We start from the raw sequence: 17,729 nt of genomic DNA, 5'->3' as shown, positions 1-17,729 counted from the left end.
AAGTGCACAGTCCAATTGGAACCCACATTTCAAGATAATATAGCAATGCAATGTTACCATTTGATTGTCTACGTTGCTATTGTTTAACATGAGCCTGAGAATATAAATTACTTTCATTCAGCTTGTTTAGGACTCCCGCAGAATAAATAGGTGTGTGTCTTTTCACGCACAATATTTTTTTTTTTCTGTTGTGTCCTCATGCCATCAGCTTCATTTGATCTCCAACAATTGCTAGAATTGTCCCAATTATACACAGGTCTTAATTTAGATAACGATCTGATAGTCCATGAACTATTCTGTTACTGGTGGTGCAACCAAGCAAAATCTAAGCAGTGAGATCAGCTAACTCAAACCAGTTCAGGCATATCCTCACCTCTCAACTTCTAGCACTGCTTTCAGGACTATTTTGCTTTGATTGACAGCTCAGAGACCTGAATCAAATTGAACAGATGCTAACCAACAGTGCTAATAACATTGAGATTAGCTGCATAGCGAAGCAAGAGCTCTCTCTTCTGGTTCGTACCATAATTATTCCCACACTTGTCAGCTGCTGCTGATTGCATTTGAACCTAGTTTTAGAGTAATTCTTGAGTAGAACATAAAATAACAGGGTTTTAAGGGAACTTGGAGGTTTTCTAATCCAACTTTCTAGGAAATCCTATTCCATTCCAGACAAATGGCTGTTCAATCTCTTCTTGAAAACCTCCAGTGATGGGAGTGCTGTACTCCCCAATTTCTGGAGACAAGTCTTTCTCCTGATCAATTGATCTCAGTGAGGACATTTCTCCTTAGTTCTATGTTGGATCTCTCTTTTTTTAAACACTTTATTAAACTTTTATTACATTAAAAAGATAAACAATTATTTCACTCAACAGCTAATTGTGGTGTTTTTCTTGTGACAATAATTTGTGCATTATTTACAAAAATTAAATTCAATTAAAGATCTCTCTTTAATGATCTTCCTACCATTCCTTCTTGTCTTGTTCCCAAATGCTTTGGAGAACAGGTCAACCTCCTCTTCTCTGTGACAGAGAAATATTGGAAGACTGCTATCATGTCACCCCTAGGTAACCCTGTTTTTATTTGACTAGAAACACCTAGTTCCTGTAACTGGTCTTTGTAGTGCTAAACCTGTGCCAATAAGAAGCTAGACTTATCAACTCCGAACCGTGTTTCCCCAAAAATAAGTCCGTCTTATATTTTTTTGAACCCCGAAATAAGTGCTTGGCCTTATTTTCAGGGAGGTCTTATTATTTTGGGGCGTGTGGAGCAAGATGGGGCTCCTCTTGCCGTCTTACCCGATTTCCAGCTCTGCGTTTAAATATTTTCGGGAAGGGCTTATTTTCTAGGGGAGGCTTATTTTAGCACATGCGCTCAAAAGCCCGACTGGGCTTATTGTCAGGGGATGTCTTATTTTTAGGAAAACAGGGTACCTGGCGCAATGTACCTGTACCCCCAAAAATAGCAAGTGTTTACCCATCATGGCAATTGAAGGGAAACCAACCTGACAAAATTCCGTAAACCATAATTATAACTCATCAGTTCATTAGCTAAACTATTTTGTATGATCGATTAGTCAGTTCCAATATGCACAAACTCAGTCACTGTAGTCTAACATACTAGAACAGATCTGGATGACATACAGGTAGCTGCGGAAGAAAATAAAACTTTTCCAGTGCATGACAAAAGTGCAATCTCCTTTCTACTTCAAATTCTCATTAAAATGTCATCATATAGATAAGACAATGCCTTTTTTGCATTCATTCTGTAATGGGTTAAAGAGGAAAATCAGCTTTTATTATAATTGTGACCAGCATCTCTTAAAAAAAAAAAAACTTACCTTGAACAAAATCCTAGCATCTTAACAAAAATCATTCTTCTGCCAAAGGGTTTAGGCATTCTAAGCGACACAGTGGCAATAAATTAAACAGGTTTTGAAGTATTTATGAAAGATATGTCTAATGTCTGGGCATGTGCAAAAGCAAAAGAATTTTGGAAAAAAATACATACATGATTAGAAATTATGTTAAAGCAGCATATAGATTATAAACCAGAAATATTTTTGTTAGGTATAGTACCAGAAAAGTATGATAAAGGGAATATGTACTTAATATTATATGTTTTGAAAGCAGCAGGAATTGTATTTGCACAGCACTGGAAAAATGAAGAAACACCTAAAGAAGATGTAATTAAAAAAATATTAGACTGTGCAGAAATGGATAGACTGACATTAAAGATAAAAGAAAAAGACAATACAGAATATTTTCAAATATGGGACTTTTTGGATAATGGTTGGATAGTAGAGGTAGTAATTAGGAGCAGGAAAAGTACTAGTATGTAAAATAATTGATCCAGACAATACACTCTTCACAAAGCACTTATGTAAAGAGAAAACGTATAAACAAACTGTTAAAAAAAAAGATATGTCTAAATTGATGTAGACCTACACTCATCCTTACTGGATAAACTTATACTAATATGGGTTTATTTAGTATGACTAAATGACTAAATGACTAAATGACTAAATGACTAGTAAGAGTGAAGTAGGAGTTGTATATAAATAAACTCAAAATGTGCATTAGTAAAAAAACAACAACAAAAAAACATAAAATATAATTTCTAGCGTAGTTCAATTCTGCATTTAGCAGGATCTAATCAGGGTCAGTCACCGGGACCAGAAGTTTAGTCTTCTGAACTTTTGGACTTGTGCTAGAACCCATCCTCTGCACCTTTTATATAGCTATTTCTTAATATTTCTACTCATTTATAGCTGAAGTTTTGAATTCTTGTTATCAAAGAAAACTTCAAATAAATCCAAGAGTTCTTGTAGCAATTACATTCACTTGAGTATTAGATTACATGTACATATAAAACTTGAGTTGCAGCAACTGTATGTTTGAAATATTATGAAATATTGCCTAGAGCTCATGAATGTATACATTCTTTATTCAGATCCTTATGCTAAAATGAACTCTTAAGAAAAAAGCTGGAGGAATTTCCATCATGAGGACTAGGATTCAATGGAAATTCAACAATTCTGGATATTTGGAAAACATTTTAAGGGGCCAAATGCATGACAAAAGTATAATTTGAGAAAGGAATTTTATTTCAAGCTCTAAGGGAAGGGGGTATTACAAACCATAGGGAATAAAAACATTAGAAACTATTCCAAAATTGGCTGTAGCTTTAAAATAAAGATTCAAGCAGGTTTTACAATGAAGAATACCCAATGAAACGGTTTTAAAAGATTTTAAAAGTATTGGCTTTACCATATTTGCTAACCCATTATTTAAAAAAAAAAAGCTGGGCATAAATATTCCGTGCATTCATATGCATTATTTGGTGTTGCATATTATATACCTTGGTACAGTATTTAAATTATCAACGAAGAGTTCAACGCAGTGCACTTATAAATAACGTCGTCATTATAAATCACATTGAAAACATACTTGCTATTTTCATTGTTACAAATTCAGTATCCCAGTGAACATAGAAAGAAAGTAGCTACAACAATCAATAGTTGACTTTATTTTTTAATATAAAAGATATTAATGGAAACCCACCCTACCACTTCCTTCCCTAAATGTAATGCTTTACCTCTTTGAAATAAAAATAAAGTACTAATTCTATATACATCACATGTACCATACAAAAATGTATCCAAATTTTCTATTGCTACCAAAGTGTTCTAAAATTAAAAGTTACATAAATCCCCTCACTGAAGCAAAGATTACAAGTTACAAAAAAAGTCAAATTACACACAACCCATCAAGTTATTTTATACAACCATTTTCAAGACAACTTTTTCTCTCAAAGCAAATTGTCTTATGTGCCTGTATAAAAATGTATATCAATATACTTTTCTTATTTATTTCTCTTTATAAAGCAAAGTAATACATTTTCTACAATAAATATAACACAGGGAGGCACATAAAATTCAGGGGAGATAGATGAGATATGGGTTTGTGAGAAATAATACACTTAACAAGCTTTAAGCCAGTGTTGTATAATCACAACAAATGTCTAAAATGGTATCTTGGGCAACAGTGGAGTGTTTTCAGATATTTTTTTCAACTGATGTATATAGCATAATTTTATTCCCGTTATATTTCGAACAAAGTACCCTCCAAAATAATGTAATTCCTTATTTAAAATATTTATTTGTTGTCATAAATTTACAGTTTAGGTATGTGGTACTTTGTGCAAAGAGTAATGATTTTTTTTTGCGAAGTCAAACATTCAGAGGCCTTGTTAAAAACTATGGATCACAAAAAAGTTACATAAGCAGCACCGCATCATAATATATGATCTACTAAACCAATCTGATGTTATTTCCTTAAAAAGTCCCTTAGCACCTAATGCTGGATAGTGGTGCCTATGTATTTCTTTTTATGTGAAAAGAAATGGAAGCGACAATCTATCTTTTTCCCAAACAAAAGAAAGAAAATTTTAAAAAGCTACATCTAAAATCAGAATAAGTTAAGAGCTGACTATACATATATATACATTTTATAAACACTATGAACAAGATATATTTTAATGGAAATGCTTGAAACAGCAACATAATGATAAAACTTTAAATCAATATGGCAATGGTGATTTAGAGAAGCTGCTCAACCAGTTTAGTCTGCAGAATTCTGCCACTGGATCAATGATTACTGAGCTGTATCTTCAATACATTCTTGTAGACAAAGAGGTTAATTTGTAGTTCTCTACACAAGGTTGTTTTATATCTTGGTGACAACCTATGTTAGTCAATATCACTGAAGTCACTGACTGGCTCTCCATGAACTCTACTTAAATGGTTCATAGCACGATCAAAAGCAACTCTTACAGCTTTACGAATACTTGAGTTTCGACCTTCCATCATTTTTAATTTATCTATTGTTTCGTCGATCCCAAGTGGAATCATTTTGGATTTTGGAAGCCATTGCCTGTAAACAAATTAAAGAAAAAAATTAAAAATGACTTTGGAATAAAAAATAATAAAAAATAATAAAAAAATACTGAATGCTTCTCCAATAATACTTTTTTAAAATTGCTATCTTAACTAACAGTGTATACTTTTTGGAGGCTGGTGAAGCACTTACGTCTTTGCTACAGTTCCAAATGTGATGGGGCCAAGACAAGAGCAAGGTTTAATTTAAACTTTGTTTCATTTTAATTTTGAAAAAAAAAATCTGACAATCCAATCAAATTAGATTATGACTTAGTGACAACTTTTAGAAGAAATATGGGAATCATATTTCATGTTATTTATGGATTATTCATTAGTTTAACAAATTTAAATGATTCCCCCATCCCACTGAAAGTGTCTCTGGACAGGATACAATTAAAACAATATTGCAATATCACAACTGTTGAAAACTTAAAAAATAAATAAAAAGAACATCAAAACACAAAATAATCATCCGAAAGGCTTCCCATGGGATCCCCAAGACTGCTGGAAAAAACACATTTTCAAAAACTTCTGAAACGCAAAGGCTAAATTCACATTGGGAGGAGGGGAAGTCACATTCTAGACAGCAGGAGCTACAGCAAAGTGAAGTGAAATAAATATCAGACAGGGGTGATCAATTACATATGTTTGAACTTGTCTGGAGGGAGAGGAAAGTAATCTTACACACAAGCATACAGACACAAACACATATTTCTTTTTCTCTGTACTTTTGTTTGTATTACTTTGTAAACTTGTACAGGTAGTCCTCGACTTACAAACACAACTGAGCCCAAGATTTCTGTTGCTAAGCGAAAGTTACTCAATTTTGCCCTATTAAATCACTGCAGTTCTTAAGGTAGTGACATGGTTGTTAAGTGAATCTGGTTTCCCCATTGACTCTGCCTGTCAAAAGGTGGCAAAAGATGATCATATGACCTCAGGACACTACAACTATTAAGAAAGTTCATAACATTCTCAAAGATGTTTCTCATCCTGGGCATCCTTTTTTGGAACTATTACCATCTGACAGACGGTACAGGATAATAAAAACAAGGACAAATAGGCTGAAAAACAGCTTCTATCCCAGGGCAATAACCATACTGAATTCTATGGTATAGTGCAATATCGGGTATTCAATTTCAATTATACAGAATGTAAAGGATGTATGTTTGTGTTTTTATTTTTATTTTTATGTACACTGAAGACGGCATTTAATTTCGTTGTACCATGTGCAATGACAATAAAGTAAACTAAACTAAACTAAACCATCATATTTATAAACCAGTTGCCAAGCATCTGGGTTTTGATCACATGACCATGGGGATGCTGCAATGGTCGTCAGCGTGAAAAATGGTCATAAATCACTTTTTTCAATAACTTATGCTGTTGTTTTACAGTGACTTATGCTGCTGTTGTAACTTCAAATGGCCACTAAACAAATGATTATAAGTCAAGGACGACCTTACAAGCTTTACACTTTAATACAAATTATTATATAAAAAGAAAAATTAAATGAAATATCTCAATTTTATAATATTCCTTCAGCTGTCCTTTGCTTTGCAGATCTGTGAAAGTTTTAAAGGCAAGGACTGGTTACAAAACTACTTTTTCATCCAAGTCATAACTGCAGATGGTTGCTAAAGGCGGCAGTCCTTACATAGACTACTTATACTTAAAAAACACTGTTTACTTTCACAACACCCTGCTCCTCTAATACAAAATTTGGAACAATCATTTCCTATCAAAGAATATTTCCAATAAATATCTATTTGTCTTACAAAGAAAAAAAATATTTTAAGGTGAGGGAAGAATTACTTACCAACTTCTTTTATTATCAAAAAATAAAACCAAAAAAAGTTTTTCATCTGATTTGGTCTGCATTTGTTCACCAATTTTCAATACATCAAGGGGTGGCACTGGTATTGTAACACCATTGTGATGACCAGCAACACGAGGCATTTTAGGATCAATTATCTATAAAATGGAGAGGCAAACAATACTAAATAACTAGCGATATTTTAAAGCTTCTTCAAAAATATGTAAATATTAATATTACTATGAACTTATGAATGTGAAATCTAGAACTGAGTATACCAACATCTCTCTCCTGAGATATTCTAACTCAGAACCTAATTCCCACACTCTTTCCATTCCTTCCTCCTCATAGCTCTTCCTCAAGCACTTTCAAATGTTCCACTGGAAGTCAAGAGACCTGATTGAAGTCTGCTTTCGTAAAGGGATTGTCTGGCAGAGATTTACATACTAGATGTAAATTAATTCTGTAGAGACTTAATATTTAGCCCAGTAGACATAAACCTAAATACATTACAGGTGTGTGGGGTTTGGGATTCAAAGACAAAAATGTGCTGCTATCTGGAACTTTCCAGCTGTGACATTTACAGGGTGTTAATAACTGCCTTCTTCTGGGAAAATATATTAATAGAGTTGCAGAAAGTGCTACATGTATTTTGCCTTTGAACATGAAGTTCTATATAATCCTAAAATTCAATTTACTGAGGTTCTTAAAAAATAGCATGTGAACAAATTATCATATAACCAATTGCATTACTTTCCAGACTGTTGCTCTCATTTAGTAACAAGATGTGAAATGCAGATGTATGTGAATGTATATATACACACGTCCATATCTAAAGAATTTTGTTTAGCTATGCAATATATTCCAAATAGATTCAGAAAGTTTTTTTTAAACTTATGTTTGTCTGTAACTGAGCAATCAGATACAAACTTGTTATTTCATTAAGCACTTATACTTCTGTCTATGAGTGCAAGTTGGCTTATTTTTTATGATATACAAAATACATATTTTTAAAAGTTTGTATAACTGAAACTACATGGCAGATAGAGCTACATCCTGACAACTTCAAAAAACAAGTTATTTATCACATTAGGAATTAAGAAATTACATACTAAATTTTAGATGTAACAGGATACTTGTTTTTATCCCTAATGAAAGTTGATTTCTATACAGTATAGACAGATCCTTACTCTATAAATTGGGTTTTCCCAAAAAGTTTTGTTGATGGGAGTGCTAACTTACCAGTGCTGGATAGGAAGGATAGCCACTACATTTGGCCCACACAACTTTTAGAGGTTCAAGGACAGAATTGGAAGCATCCGTTGAAATCCACATGTTATTGTGTCCAACTTCTAAAATGAAGAAAGTTATTTTAGAAAAGAATTTGTTGTGATGTGTATGGTTAAGATGATGGAAAGACAAATTCAGGATGCTTTTTTGAGAATAAAAGGATGAAGAACCTAAGAAACAACTTTAAGCAACCTCTTTTCTTGTCCTATATGAACTAAGATCTGGTGGAGTAAAGGTTAAAGTGCAGTATTACAGGCAAACTCTGCCCACAGCCTGGAGTTAGATTCTGATGGGGCTCAAGATTGACTCAGCCTCCCATTCTTCCAAGGTTAATAAAATGAAGACTCAGATTGTTGGGGGCAATATGCAAATAACTCTTCTACATTGTAAACTGCCCAGAGAGTGCTATGAAGTTTACTATGAGGTGAAATATAAGCCTAAATGCTATTGTTATTGCTGTCTAGTATGATTAAAAATCAGTTTGATTTAGAAGTTGTCTTAAACCAAATCTTTGTAAGTAGTCCTTAACTTATGACAATTGGGACAGGAATTATGTCTGCCGAGTAAAGCGGTTGTTAAGTGAGTTATCAGATGACTGGACTTGATTGTACAACCATTTTTACCTGAATCACTTCAGTGAATCGCTGCAGTGGTGGAGTGAATTTGAGCCATCTGGCTTCTCTCATTGACTTTACATGCCAGAAGCCAGCTGAGAAGGGGCACAAATCGGGATTGCATGACTGTAAGATGCTGCTGCTGTTTTAAATGCAAGCAGGTTGCCAAAATGCCTGAACTGTGATGTAACCATGGTGCAATGGTTATAACTTTGAGGACAGACTGTTAGTCACTTTTTCAGCACCATTGTAACTGACTATCATTAAGGGAGTGATCATAAGTCAAGGACTACTTGTAGTGTAATATTTAATAGAGAAAATAATCACGGAAAGATTATTTGCTAACAGAAATCTGCCACCTGTACTGTGGAGCATGAAAATACTCACTGAATTGGATTCAAATTTTAGCATGCACAGATCATTTATTTACAACTATTTCTATGTTGACTAGTACAATTATAGATGGTTCACAATAAAACAAAATTAATATACAACCATAAGCACTGAAATCTGAATCAACTGTATAAATGAAAGAGGCCTGCCATTGAGAAGGCTTAATTTCTAGCTCCTTTCATCTTGATTTATGAAAGGAAAGACTCTTATTTGCCCCCTCGCCTATGTGGATTGATGGGGCCATTTATAGGCAACATAGTCCCAAAACTAACAAGGCACCAAAATAGATAGAGCTTTATGGCTAATAATCCAAAAAGGATTTGAAAGCCAACAGTAACCATTGCAAATCTCACAAAACTGCTGTTACCCTGCTGTAATGGTTATGAACCAATTGTATTCTGGACCAGATGAAATTTCTGAATTGTCTTTAAGAGAGTACCTCTATGTAAAACATATTACAGTAATTCAAGCACAAAATGGGAAAGCACAAGTTACTACTGCCAGAGCATCCTGAACTAGAAAAGACCACAACTGGGACACCTGTTAAAGCTGGGCTAAAGTCTTTCGGGCCATAGGCTCCATCTGAAGCATCCCACAGTGAAATATCTAAGAGCTTAACATCACCTCCTTTATCAATAGCAACCAAAAATGTCCATTTAGGATGAAGCAACACAGCACCAACTTCCTTGCAGGTGATTGCAAAAGATACCACGGTCAAATGCCACTGAAAGAACATGCAGGACATAGAAGGGCATATTAAACCAATGAAACTTTCATTCCATGTCTAGGCCTGAATCCAGAGAGAAAAGTATCCAAATAATCTACTGTGTTTTTTCACTCCATAAAACGCACCTAGGTTTAGAAGAGGGAAACAAAAAAAAAAAAAAAACATATTCTGAACCGGAGCCTGAGAGGACCATAGGTAGGTGTCCTCTAATGTGCCAGCTCTGCCTATTGACTCCTGCACTGCGGAAAAGAGACAGAAGAGGCTGGCAATGAAAAAGACAGAAGAGGCGGGGTTCAGCACTGTAAAAGGACCCTGCTGCTGCAGCTCGGCTGCTATTCACCATATTCGCTCCATAAAACACACAGACATTTCCACCCACTTTTTTTGGGGGGGGGGGGGGAGTATGTCTTATGGAGCGAAAAGTACAGTACTTCATTCAAGGCCCTTAGTAATTATCACACAATCTCAATAGCACCAAAATCCTCAAAAAAAAAAAAAAAAAAAAAAAAAAGGATGAGTGGTCAATAGTCATGTAAAATAATTGGTCCCTCCAATCTCTTAAAACTTGGACATGGCATTTTTAAAGCCGCTTTGGTCTAATCGTTAAGGCAGGAGGCTAGAAACCAGGAAACCCTGAGTTCTAGTCCTGCCTTAGGCATGAAAGGCAGCTGGGTGACTTTGGGACAGTCATCCTCTCTCTCAGCCCAACTCACCTCACAGATTTGTTATGGGGAATATAGGGAGAGTAAGGAGTATTATTTATGTTTGCATTATTTATAAAAATATTTTTTTTAAATATCTACCAAAAAACCAGACTGACTGACATACAGTCAATCCAAATTTTTGTCCTACTACTACTATCCAAATCTTTGTCCTACTATTACAAAATGTCTGAGCAGAAAAGAAAAAATATCATCAAATGATGATCTAATCTTAAATTTTTTTCAGGGCTACTGTTCACCTCCAACAGTGGGCACCACACACTAGGTCTTTATAAGAGCTCCCTGACCTTTTTGGCTTATGCCAAATCTTTGTTCTCTCTTATTTGAATAAAACAAATAGGATTTCTAATATATGTCAAATAAGTGACAAATAGCCATGAAGAAACTGAGCAAAATGTGGTAATATTAGCAAAACTTTATCACAACACATCTTAAAGGAAGGAAATGACATTTATGAAAGCTATTGAGTGTGTTTACAAAAAGATAAGTTGAAAATAATTTTGTTATATTTAAGATTTAAGAGAGCTTATGACCATAACTGAGCCCAGAATTAAAGTCATAAGTCACGTCATTTGTTTAGTGCAAGGGAGTCAAATTCACAGAGGTGTCATGTGACGTATCGGGACTTTTTTCCCCTTCACTAAACCGGGCGTGGGTGTGGGTGTGTGACGCATTCGGCCCGCCGGCCGGGAACTTGACAGCCCTGGTTTTGTGGATCATCACCTGACCACACACTATTTTACAACCTTTTTTTTTTTTTTTGCACCAATCATCAAATGGTCATTAAGCCATTGTCTGCAATGGCTGTTTTTTGCTGGAAACCAAAAGTAAATACCGATTTCCAGCAAAACGTCAGACTGTGGTCACATGACTGGGAATGCTGCAAAAGGCCATAAATGGACATTGAATGGTTGCAAAGAGACTAGCATAAATCAAGGACTATATGCATGGTTATCAGTCAAAAGGAAGCATAAGTGAGGTTAAGAAAACACATGCAAATTGAAGAGACTCTTTTACACACCATGGCATTAAGTGGTGTATATATAAAAAAGGACAGCTATCCATTTCAGTGAGTGCAGATGCCCAGGTCTGTAGAGGCAAGGCCTTTTAGATTACTAAGCAAACTAGAAGCTATAGAGATAGATAAATACTTATAAATATATACACACATACATATATATGAAAATATGTCAATTACCAGCTGCAATTCTTGCTGCTTTTGCGAAGTTTCCATTTTCAATGCATGATATCAACTCACTTCTGTCTTCTAAGGTGTGCCTTCGTATTAGCGCTGGTTTACCTTTCCCACATTTTGGCAGGCTAAAACTACACATATTTTAAAATGTATTAGAAATCACCAAAATATTATTTTCTTCAGAGATCCAAAAATTATCCTAATAGACCTATGTCCATACTACTATCCAGTAGCTCAAGTTGCAAGGGCAAACAGGAACTGTTTCAATTCTAATTCAGAAATTCAAAATAACACAAGAGCACTTTTTAAAGGTGTTTAAATTTCAAACTATGCCTACAATCCCTGATAAGAAAAGCTAGCTAACTTAGCAAAAAAGTTGCTTGCTTTGAGAACTAAAAATTCTGAGCTTTATACTAAGGTCTAAAATCCATCTCAGGCAAAATTGCAAAGCTCTCTTTCCTTTCTTTCTGTTTGTTAGTATATAAACATTATGCAACATTAAGAGGTATTTAATTTTCAAAATTTAACTTTTAACTAATTTTAACTTTTGAATCTCTCTCACTGTGTGTGTGTGATGGATTCCATCTAGAGTATTATAAGTTCCATACTGCTGATCCCTCCACTGTATTTTGAGCATCCTTTCATTTAAGCAAACATATTTTTACCTTGAATTACACAACAGACTGTTGCTTGAAGATATGCTAGATTCTGATGCACAACGGCGACGAGGTTCAACTTTTCTTCCTGGAGTGTCAGCTATTTCTGACTCTCTATTGCCATCTCCAAAACCGTTTGAAAGGCCTGGCACGTTAACAAAGAAAAAGAAATACATCTAATTTGGAAGGATGCTGAAGTTTCATACTAATTTCAATATACATTAATATGCATGTTTTACTGTCTCTATTAACAGAGCTGTAGTGTTTGAAAAGAAAGGATAAAATGTTAACAAATAAAAAAAAAACTTTAGATGATCTATAGGCACCAGTGACAAAAAGGACATCCAGTCAAAGGAAATAATAATTGCAAGTTATGTTGAACAGTATGCTCTTGAAATAACGGTTGAAGAGTCACATTAGAGGAAGCAACACACAACTAAAACCCTTCATTCAATTACCACTTTAGAAAACAAGTAATCACAAACTGTAAACATGTGGGTAATATTCAGTATAAACCACCATAGATTATTCTTCCCCACTGGCCAGAAGAAAATGAAGTCATTGTTCTCCACTTCTCACCTCATGTTTGGATCAAAAACAGTCAGCAGAGTGTTTATTTCCATAAATTTAAAACCATCACCATCATCATCTTCATCATCATCCAGCATTATTATTGTATACACACGCTATCTCATACAAAACAGTACAACACCACTCACTGAATCCAAACATCTTTAACCTAAACTGATTTGACCATTTTAAATTTGAGAAAAGAGGCTGGCAAATCTAATATAGTAAGAAAATATTTGCAGGGTTATTATGGATATGTTGATACGCTGAGCAAGTACTAAAAAGAATGAAGGAATTTTTATGACTAATAATCAAGGCACCAAAGTATGTATCATAAATGAAATATTTCCAATATTTCATTGTTAAACAACTATTTTAAAAGGATGTTACTATGTGATACCCATACAACAAAATAATCCAAGGGTATATGATCCTGCTGAATAAAATTCAGATTTCCACCCTGTCTCCTATAATTTCCATATAATATATGCACGTCAAAAGAAACACATGGACTCATATATGAGGAAGAAGCAATACAAGAATACTATTAGCAAGATATTACAGTTTGGCTCGGTATTTAATACAGATTAATGCATGACAGCAGGCAGCAGACACTGTCCTCTCTATATTAAAAGTAGACATTTTCTCATAGCAAAATAAACATGTTTTGCTTGTTGCCTAAAAGGTTTCCAGAAGTATTAACATCATACATTTCATGCCAGTATCTATACCTACACCTATGCCCACTCTATACAATGGCATAAAGGTAAAGTTGTTTCCATTATCAATAACAGTTACCATGTGCATGCATTTTAGTAAATATGATACTACAGAAACAACAATTATATTCCTAAATCATCATGCAAATGGGAAAAATAATTCCTATTGATTACTTCTTAATGCAAGACACGGTACATAACTCTGACCACAGTACAAATACACACAGAGAGAGAAGATGGAACTGTGGAAAGACTGTATCCTTCTCAGAAGCCTAGAAAGAATATCTAGCAAATAAAACATTGTGTTTTAAATCATTTACATGCTTTTTTCCTATTTAGCCAATTTGATAAATGAATCTAAATCCACAAAAAATATTTTATTCCCTATGTCTATATGGTATAGTCTACAGTATGTATTATTTTATATAGCTGCTGAGTTTCAAAATAAATGCAAAATATAAAATATACCAATTGCTGGGAACAGATATAGTCTATCTATAGTTCCATTCATATTTTGGATTAGCTGACAAACTATTTAAGAGACTGACTTAAAACAATGAAGAGGGAAAGTAATCTAGAAAATGTATACTGCTGACATTTCAAACAATTTTGGAAAGTTTCAAGGACTGCCCGCCAGGAAACCAATTGACTTGCACATCTAAATTCAACTTCTGCCTATCAGATGTTCTGTCACATCTACCTAAAATATGTCCCAATCCATAAGTCTTTGATTCAAGGGCTTACCTCATGATTTTTGCATGTATGTATGCTTGTGTCGGTGTGTATATATATTTTCACACTTCATTCTTTGGTATAGCTAGATAAAACAACATTCGTAACAGCAAAATCAGCTGTTAATTTGATTTTAAGAAAAAATAGTCTATGACATTTAACTGAGATTATTATTATTCACTGTTAAAAATTCCCATAAAATCTTCCTTCTAAAGAATAAGGTTTTTACCTACACAATATCATCCCACAGGAAGCTAATTAAAGATTTCTTTTTATATTACTACTGTTCCACATAATAACTATATTAGCATCCAGGCTTATAACATTTAAGGGACAATGTATGCATGTGTATTTGAAATCAGGAGGTTGAAATAAGTAATTGTAACAGCAATTATAAATATTTTCCTTATCGTAGCATAATTGTATTTATTTTAACAAATTATTGTTTTATTGACATTCAAAACACACACACACACACACGGAATGAAATCGGTTTTTTTTACCTAACTAAATTGTATTGAGGATGAGAATACGATGAAAAAGGTTTAACAATGCTAACAAAGCCTTTTGAAATGTATATAACTAAATCAACTTGTGATTACCAGAGTAGTATTCTCTACTGATCCCTCTCTTGAAACAAATGAAAAAGCAAAATAAATTTTTAAAAAATGCAAGCACAGCCACACAAGCAAGCATAAATAATATAGGAAACATAAAGGTAAAATTATTAACATTTGTAAAGTCGAACATGAGATGCTGAATTTAGGAAAATTATGCCCATCTACTTTAAATAGCACAAAGCTACTTTACTTGTTTTCTGGGTAACTGAAGCACACAGGATTAAGCTAGTTTATGTAGACATTAGCTAAATCATAAAACGTGAGAAATTTCTACAATTAATTTTTTACAACTTAAGAGTTTGTGTATATGCATGAAAAATGTATATGCATAAAACCATGCTTTATTTTCTTTAAAAAACCAAACTATTAGTGTCTTTATTACATGCTGTGTGGATATCATACCTTATGCAGTGAATAAAGTGTAAAATTGTTACATTATTGGTGAAGTCTAAACCTGGGCTGATGGAAGATTGAATTAGTTTGCAGAGGAATGATAATGGAAAGGAACATTCTTAACCAATCAACCCACAAGTAAAATATCTAAGATAAGAATTCTGGGGATTGGTAAACCTGCAGCCAATTTATGTCACATAGATTGCAACATACAATTTTATAACTTACGGAGATGGGAAAATATACTGAATGAAGAGCATAGGTTCATATATATCAAAGAGTTCCTCCAACAGTGTTCAAGATACTGATTTTGTTATAAGGATGTGGCTGATGTCTCCAACATGATCCAAAATAATTACTTGAAATGTAATTGTCTTTCTGCGTTCCAAAATGATCATTACATTGAATTCCAGTCCGTGTTCAGGATAATAGAAAATAATTAGGATCCAAATAGATAAATAGTCAGCATATTAGTTAATATGAGAACCTGGAAGACAGTGAAAAAGCCATTTAGTCTCACTGAAAGGAAAAGAGCTTGATATAAATAAGCCCTCCTCCCAGCAGTTTTCAGAGCAAGATTAGCAAAAACTATGCGAATTATCCATGTATTTTACTAGTTCTTTATTATATGTTTAACCTATCTACAGAGAAGAGTTCTGTGAGTAAATGATAAAGCTATTAAAAGAATATAAAAATAGTAAAAACAGATACAATGGACTGAAACAGTCTCTTTTGAATCTGCTGCTCATTATTGAAATTGGCATCAGGAGAAAATGTTAAAAGTATTTTAATAAAAATCATGGGCTGATTTTGGAGGAGGGCAGATTTCTTTTTCCAAAACAAAATGCAAATGATACACTTGTGCACTTATTTCTATATTTAATAGTCAATATTAGTAATTCGCCTTATGCCACAATAGTAGAGAAAGAAATGTTAGTGATGAAAACCTAAGAAACTATCCTGAGCATATATGGTGTATGGTAACACATTTAAGATTACTAGAAGCTACTAATTCATTCAGCATATATAAAGGAAAAATACATTTGTCTTGAATTTAGCTAAAATTACTTAATTTACCTCTAAACTTCTATTTAAAACATATAGTTGATAAAGAACTTCCTAAGTATGTAAATAATAGATAAGAAATTGAACTTATTAAGTATTTTAATACTAGATAAGAAATTGAACCTATAAAGCAGTTTAAATATATAGGAATGTACTTTGATAATGCATGATTTTAGGCAGGATATTTTTTTAAAAAAATACTATGGCTTGATGTTGTCAATTGTTCAAAGAGAAGGTAAGATGCCCTTTGTGCACCTTTATCATTATTTGTAACTTTTTTTTACAAAAGAAAGGTGACATTTTCTATATTAGGCACATCATTTGCTAACACTATGTTTAGTAATAATGAGTTCTGACAATCGGAACACAAAGATGTAGAACTTTTTTTATATAAAAAAGATTGCACAGATGTTGGAAATCCAGAGATATCCTTATCATATTCTCCCCCCACCCCAAGACAGCAGGAATCACTGTTATTATCCAACCTAAGTATTTATTTAACAATCTTGTTTGATAAAAAAAATTGAGAATAGTTATACTAAATTTATTTTCTTTATATGAGATTAAGTACACTGGGTATTAACCTTGAAATTCTTTTGCTGGAATGCAGATCACAAGCCCTGGACTTAATCTTTATTCATTTCTACATACCACTTAACAATTATGGGGTCACTTTAATTGAGCAGTCTTCCTGTATTCTTTTTAAAAAAATGTATTCAGTTTACTAAACTAGTTGAGCTAATTTAGCTATACGAGAATGGGAAAGTAAAACTATCCTTCAAGCACCAGAAAAGGTACCAATATTTACATTCAGAAAAAACACATTAGCAGCACCCATCAGCAAAGGCTCTGCACATGCGCACACTTATGGAGGCAAGCAGGGAAAGATCTGAAAGGAAAAAAAAAATTCTTTGGAGGACATGATGATTTTAACGCTTCAAGGAGAGGGATTTTGCTTATATCAATGTGCTCTGCAAGACTGCCTTTCAAATGCTTTATATTCCCTGTTTGTTTTGTGAACTTCAAAGGCATAAGAATATTTTGTTGTTGTTTAGAGGTATCGATTTTCTACACATGTCTTGTACAAAAGAACTCTTTCCTTTTCAAAATATTGAACAAAACATTGCAAGAGATGTTAGCCACAACTGTTAAATATTGCTTTAGAGGGTTAGTTTGTTAGTTGGAGGATTAACTTGTTAGAAAGCATTGTTTATTAAAATGCCTGCCATAAAGTGTGTTGAGTCAAAAATGCTTATTTTACAAAAAGGCAAACTGATA

At 33.6% G+C, this 17,729-nt stretch overlaps 1 protein-coding gene across 4 annotated transcripts in view; it reads right to left on the bottom strand.

The window, feature by feature from the left end:
• Positions 1–3,085: 3,085 nt before the first annotated feature.
• Positions 3,086–17,729, bottom strand: part of BRD1 (bromodomain containing 1) — a 44,657-nt gene continuing 30,013 nt past the window's right edge. For 2 of the 4 annotated variants that reach the window (XM_034420817.2, XM_034420810.3), the window contains exons 9-13: positions 12,362–12,497; positions 11,700–11,827; positions 7,998–8,107; positions 6,759–6,913; positions 3,086–4,934 (exon numbers count right to left, since the gene is read on the bottom strand). In XM_034420817.2, the coding sequence (XP_034276708.2) occupies positions 4,751–4,934; positions 6,759–6,913; positions 7,998–8,107; positions 11,700–11,827; positions 12,362–12,497 (713 nt within the window). In that variant the 3' untranslated portion in view covers positions 3,086–4,750. Of the gene's footprint in view, positions 4,935–6,758; positions 6,914–7,997; positions 8,108–11,699; positions 11,828–12,361; positions 12,498–15,614; positions 15,874–17,729 lie in introns of those variants that run through there. The other 2 variants (XM_034420827.3, XM_034420844.3) reach the window with 2 other exon arrangements.

Source organism: Pantherophis guttatus, chromosome 7, assembly GCF_059756535.1.
Source record: "Pantherophis guttatus breed Tessera chromosome 7, ASM5975653v1, whole genome shotgun sequence".
NCBI lineage: Eukaryota > Metazoa > Chordata > Lepidosauria > Squamata > Colubridae > Pantherophis > Pantherophis guttatus.
The sequence above is the reverse complement of the archived record's forward strand: the minus strand, read 5'-3'. Positions and strand labels throughout refer to the sequence as shown.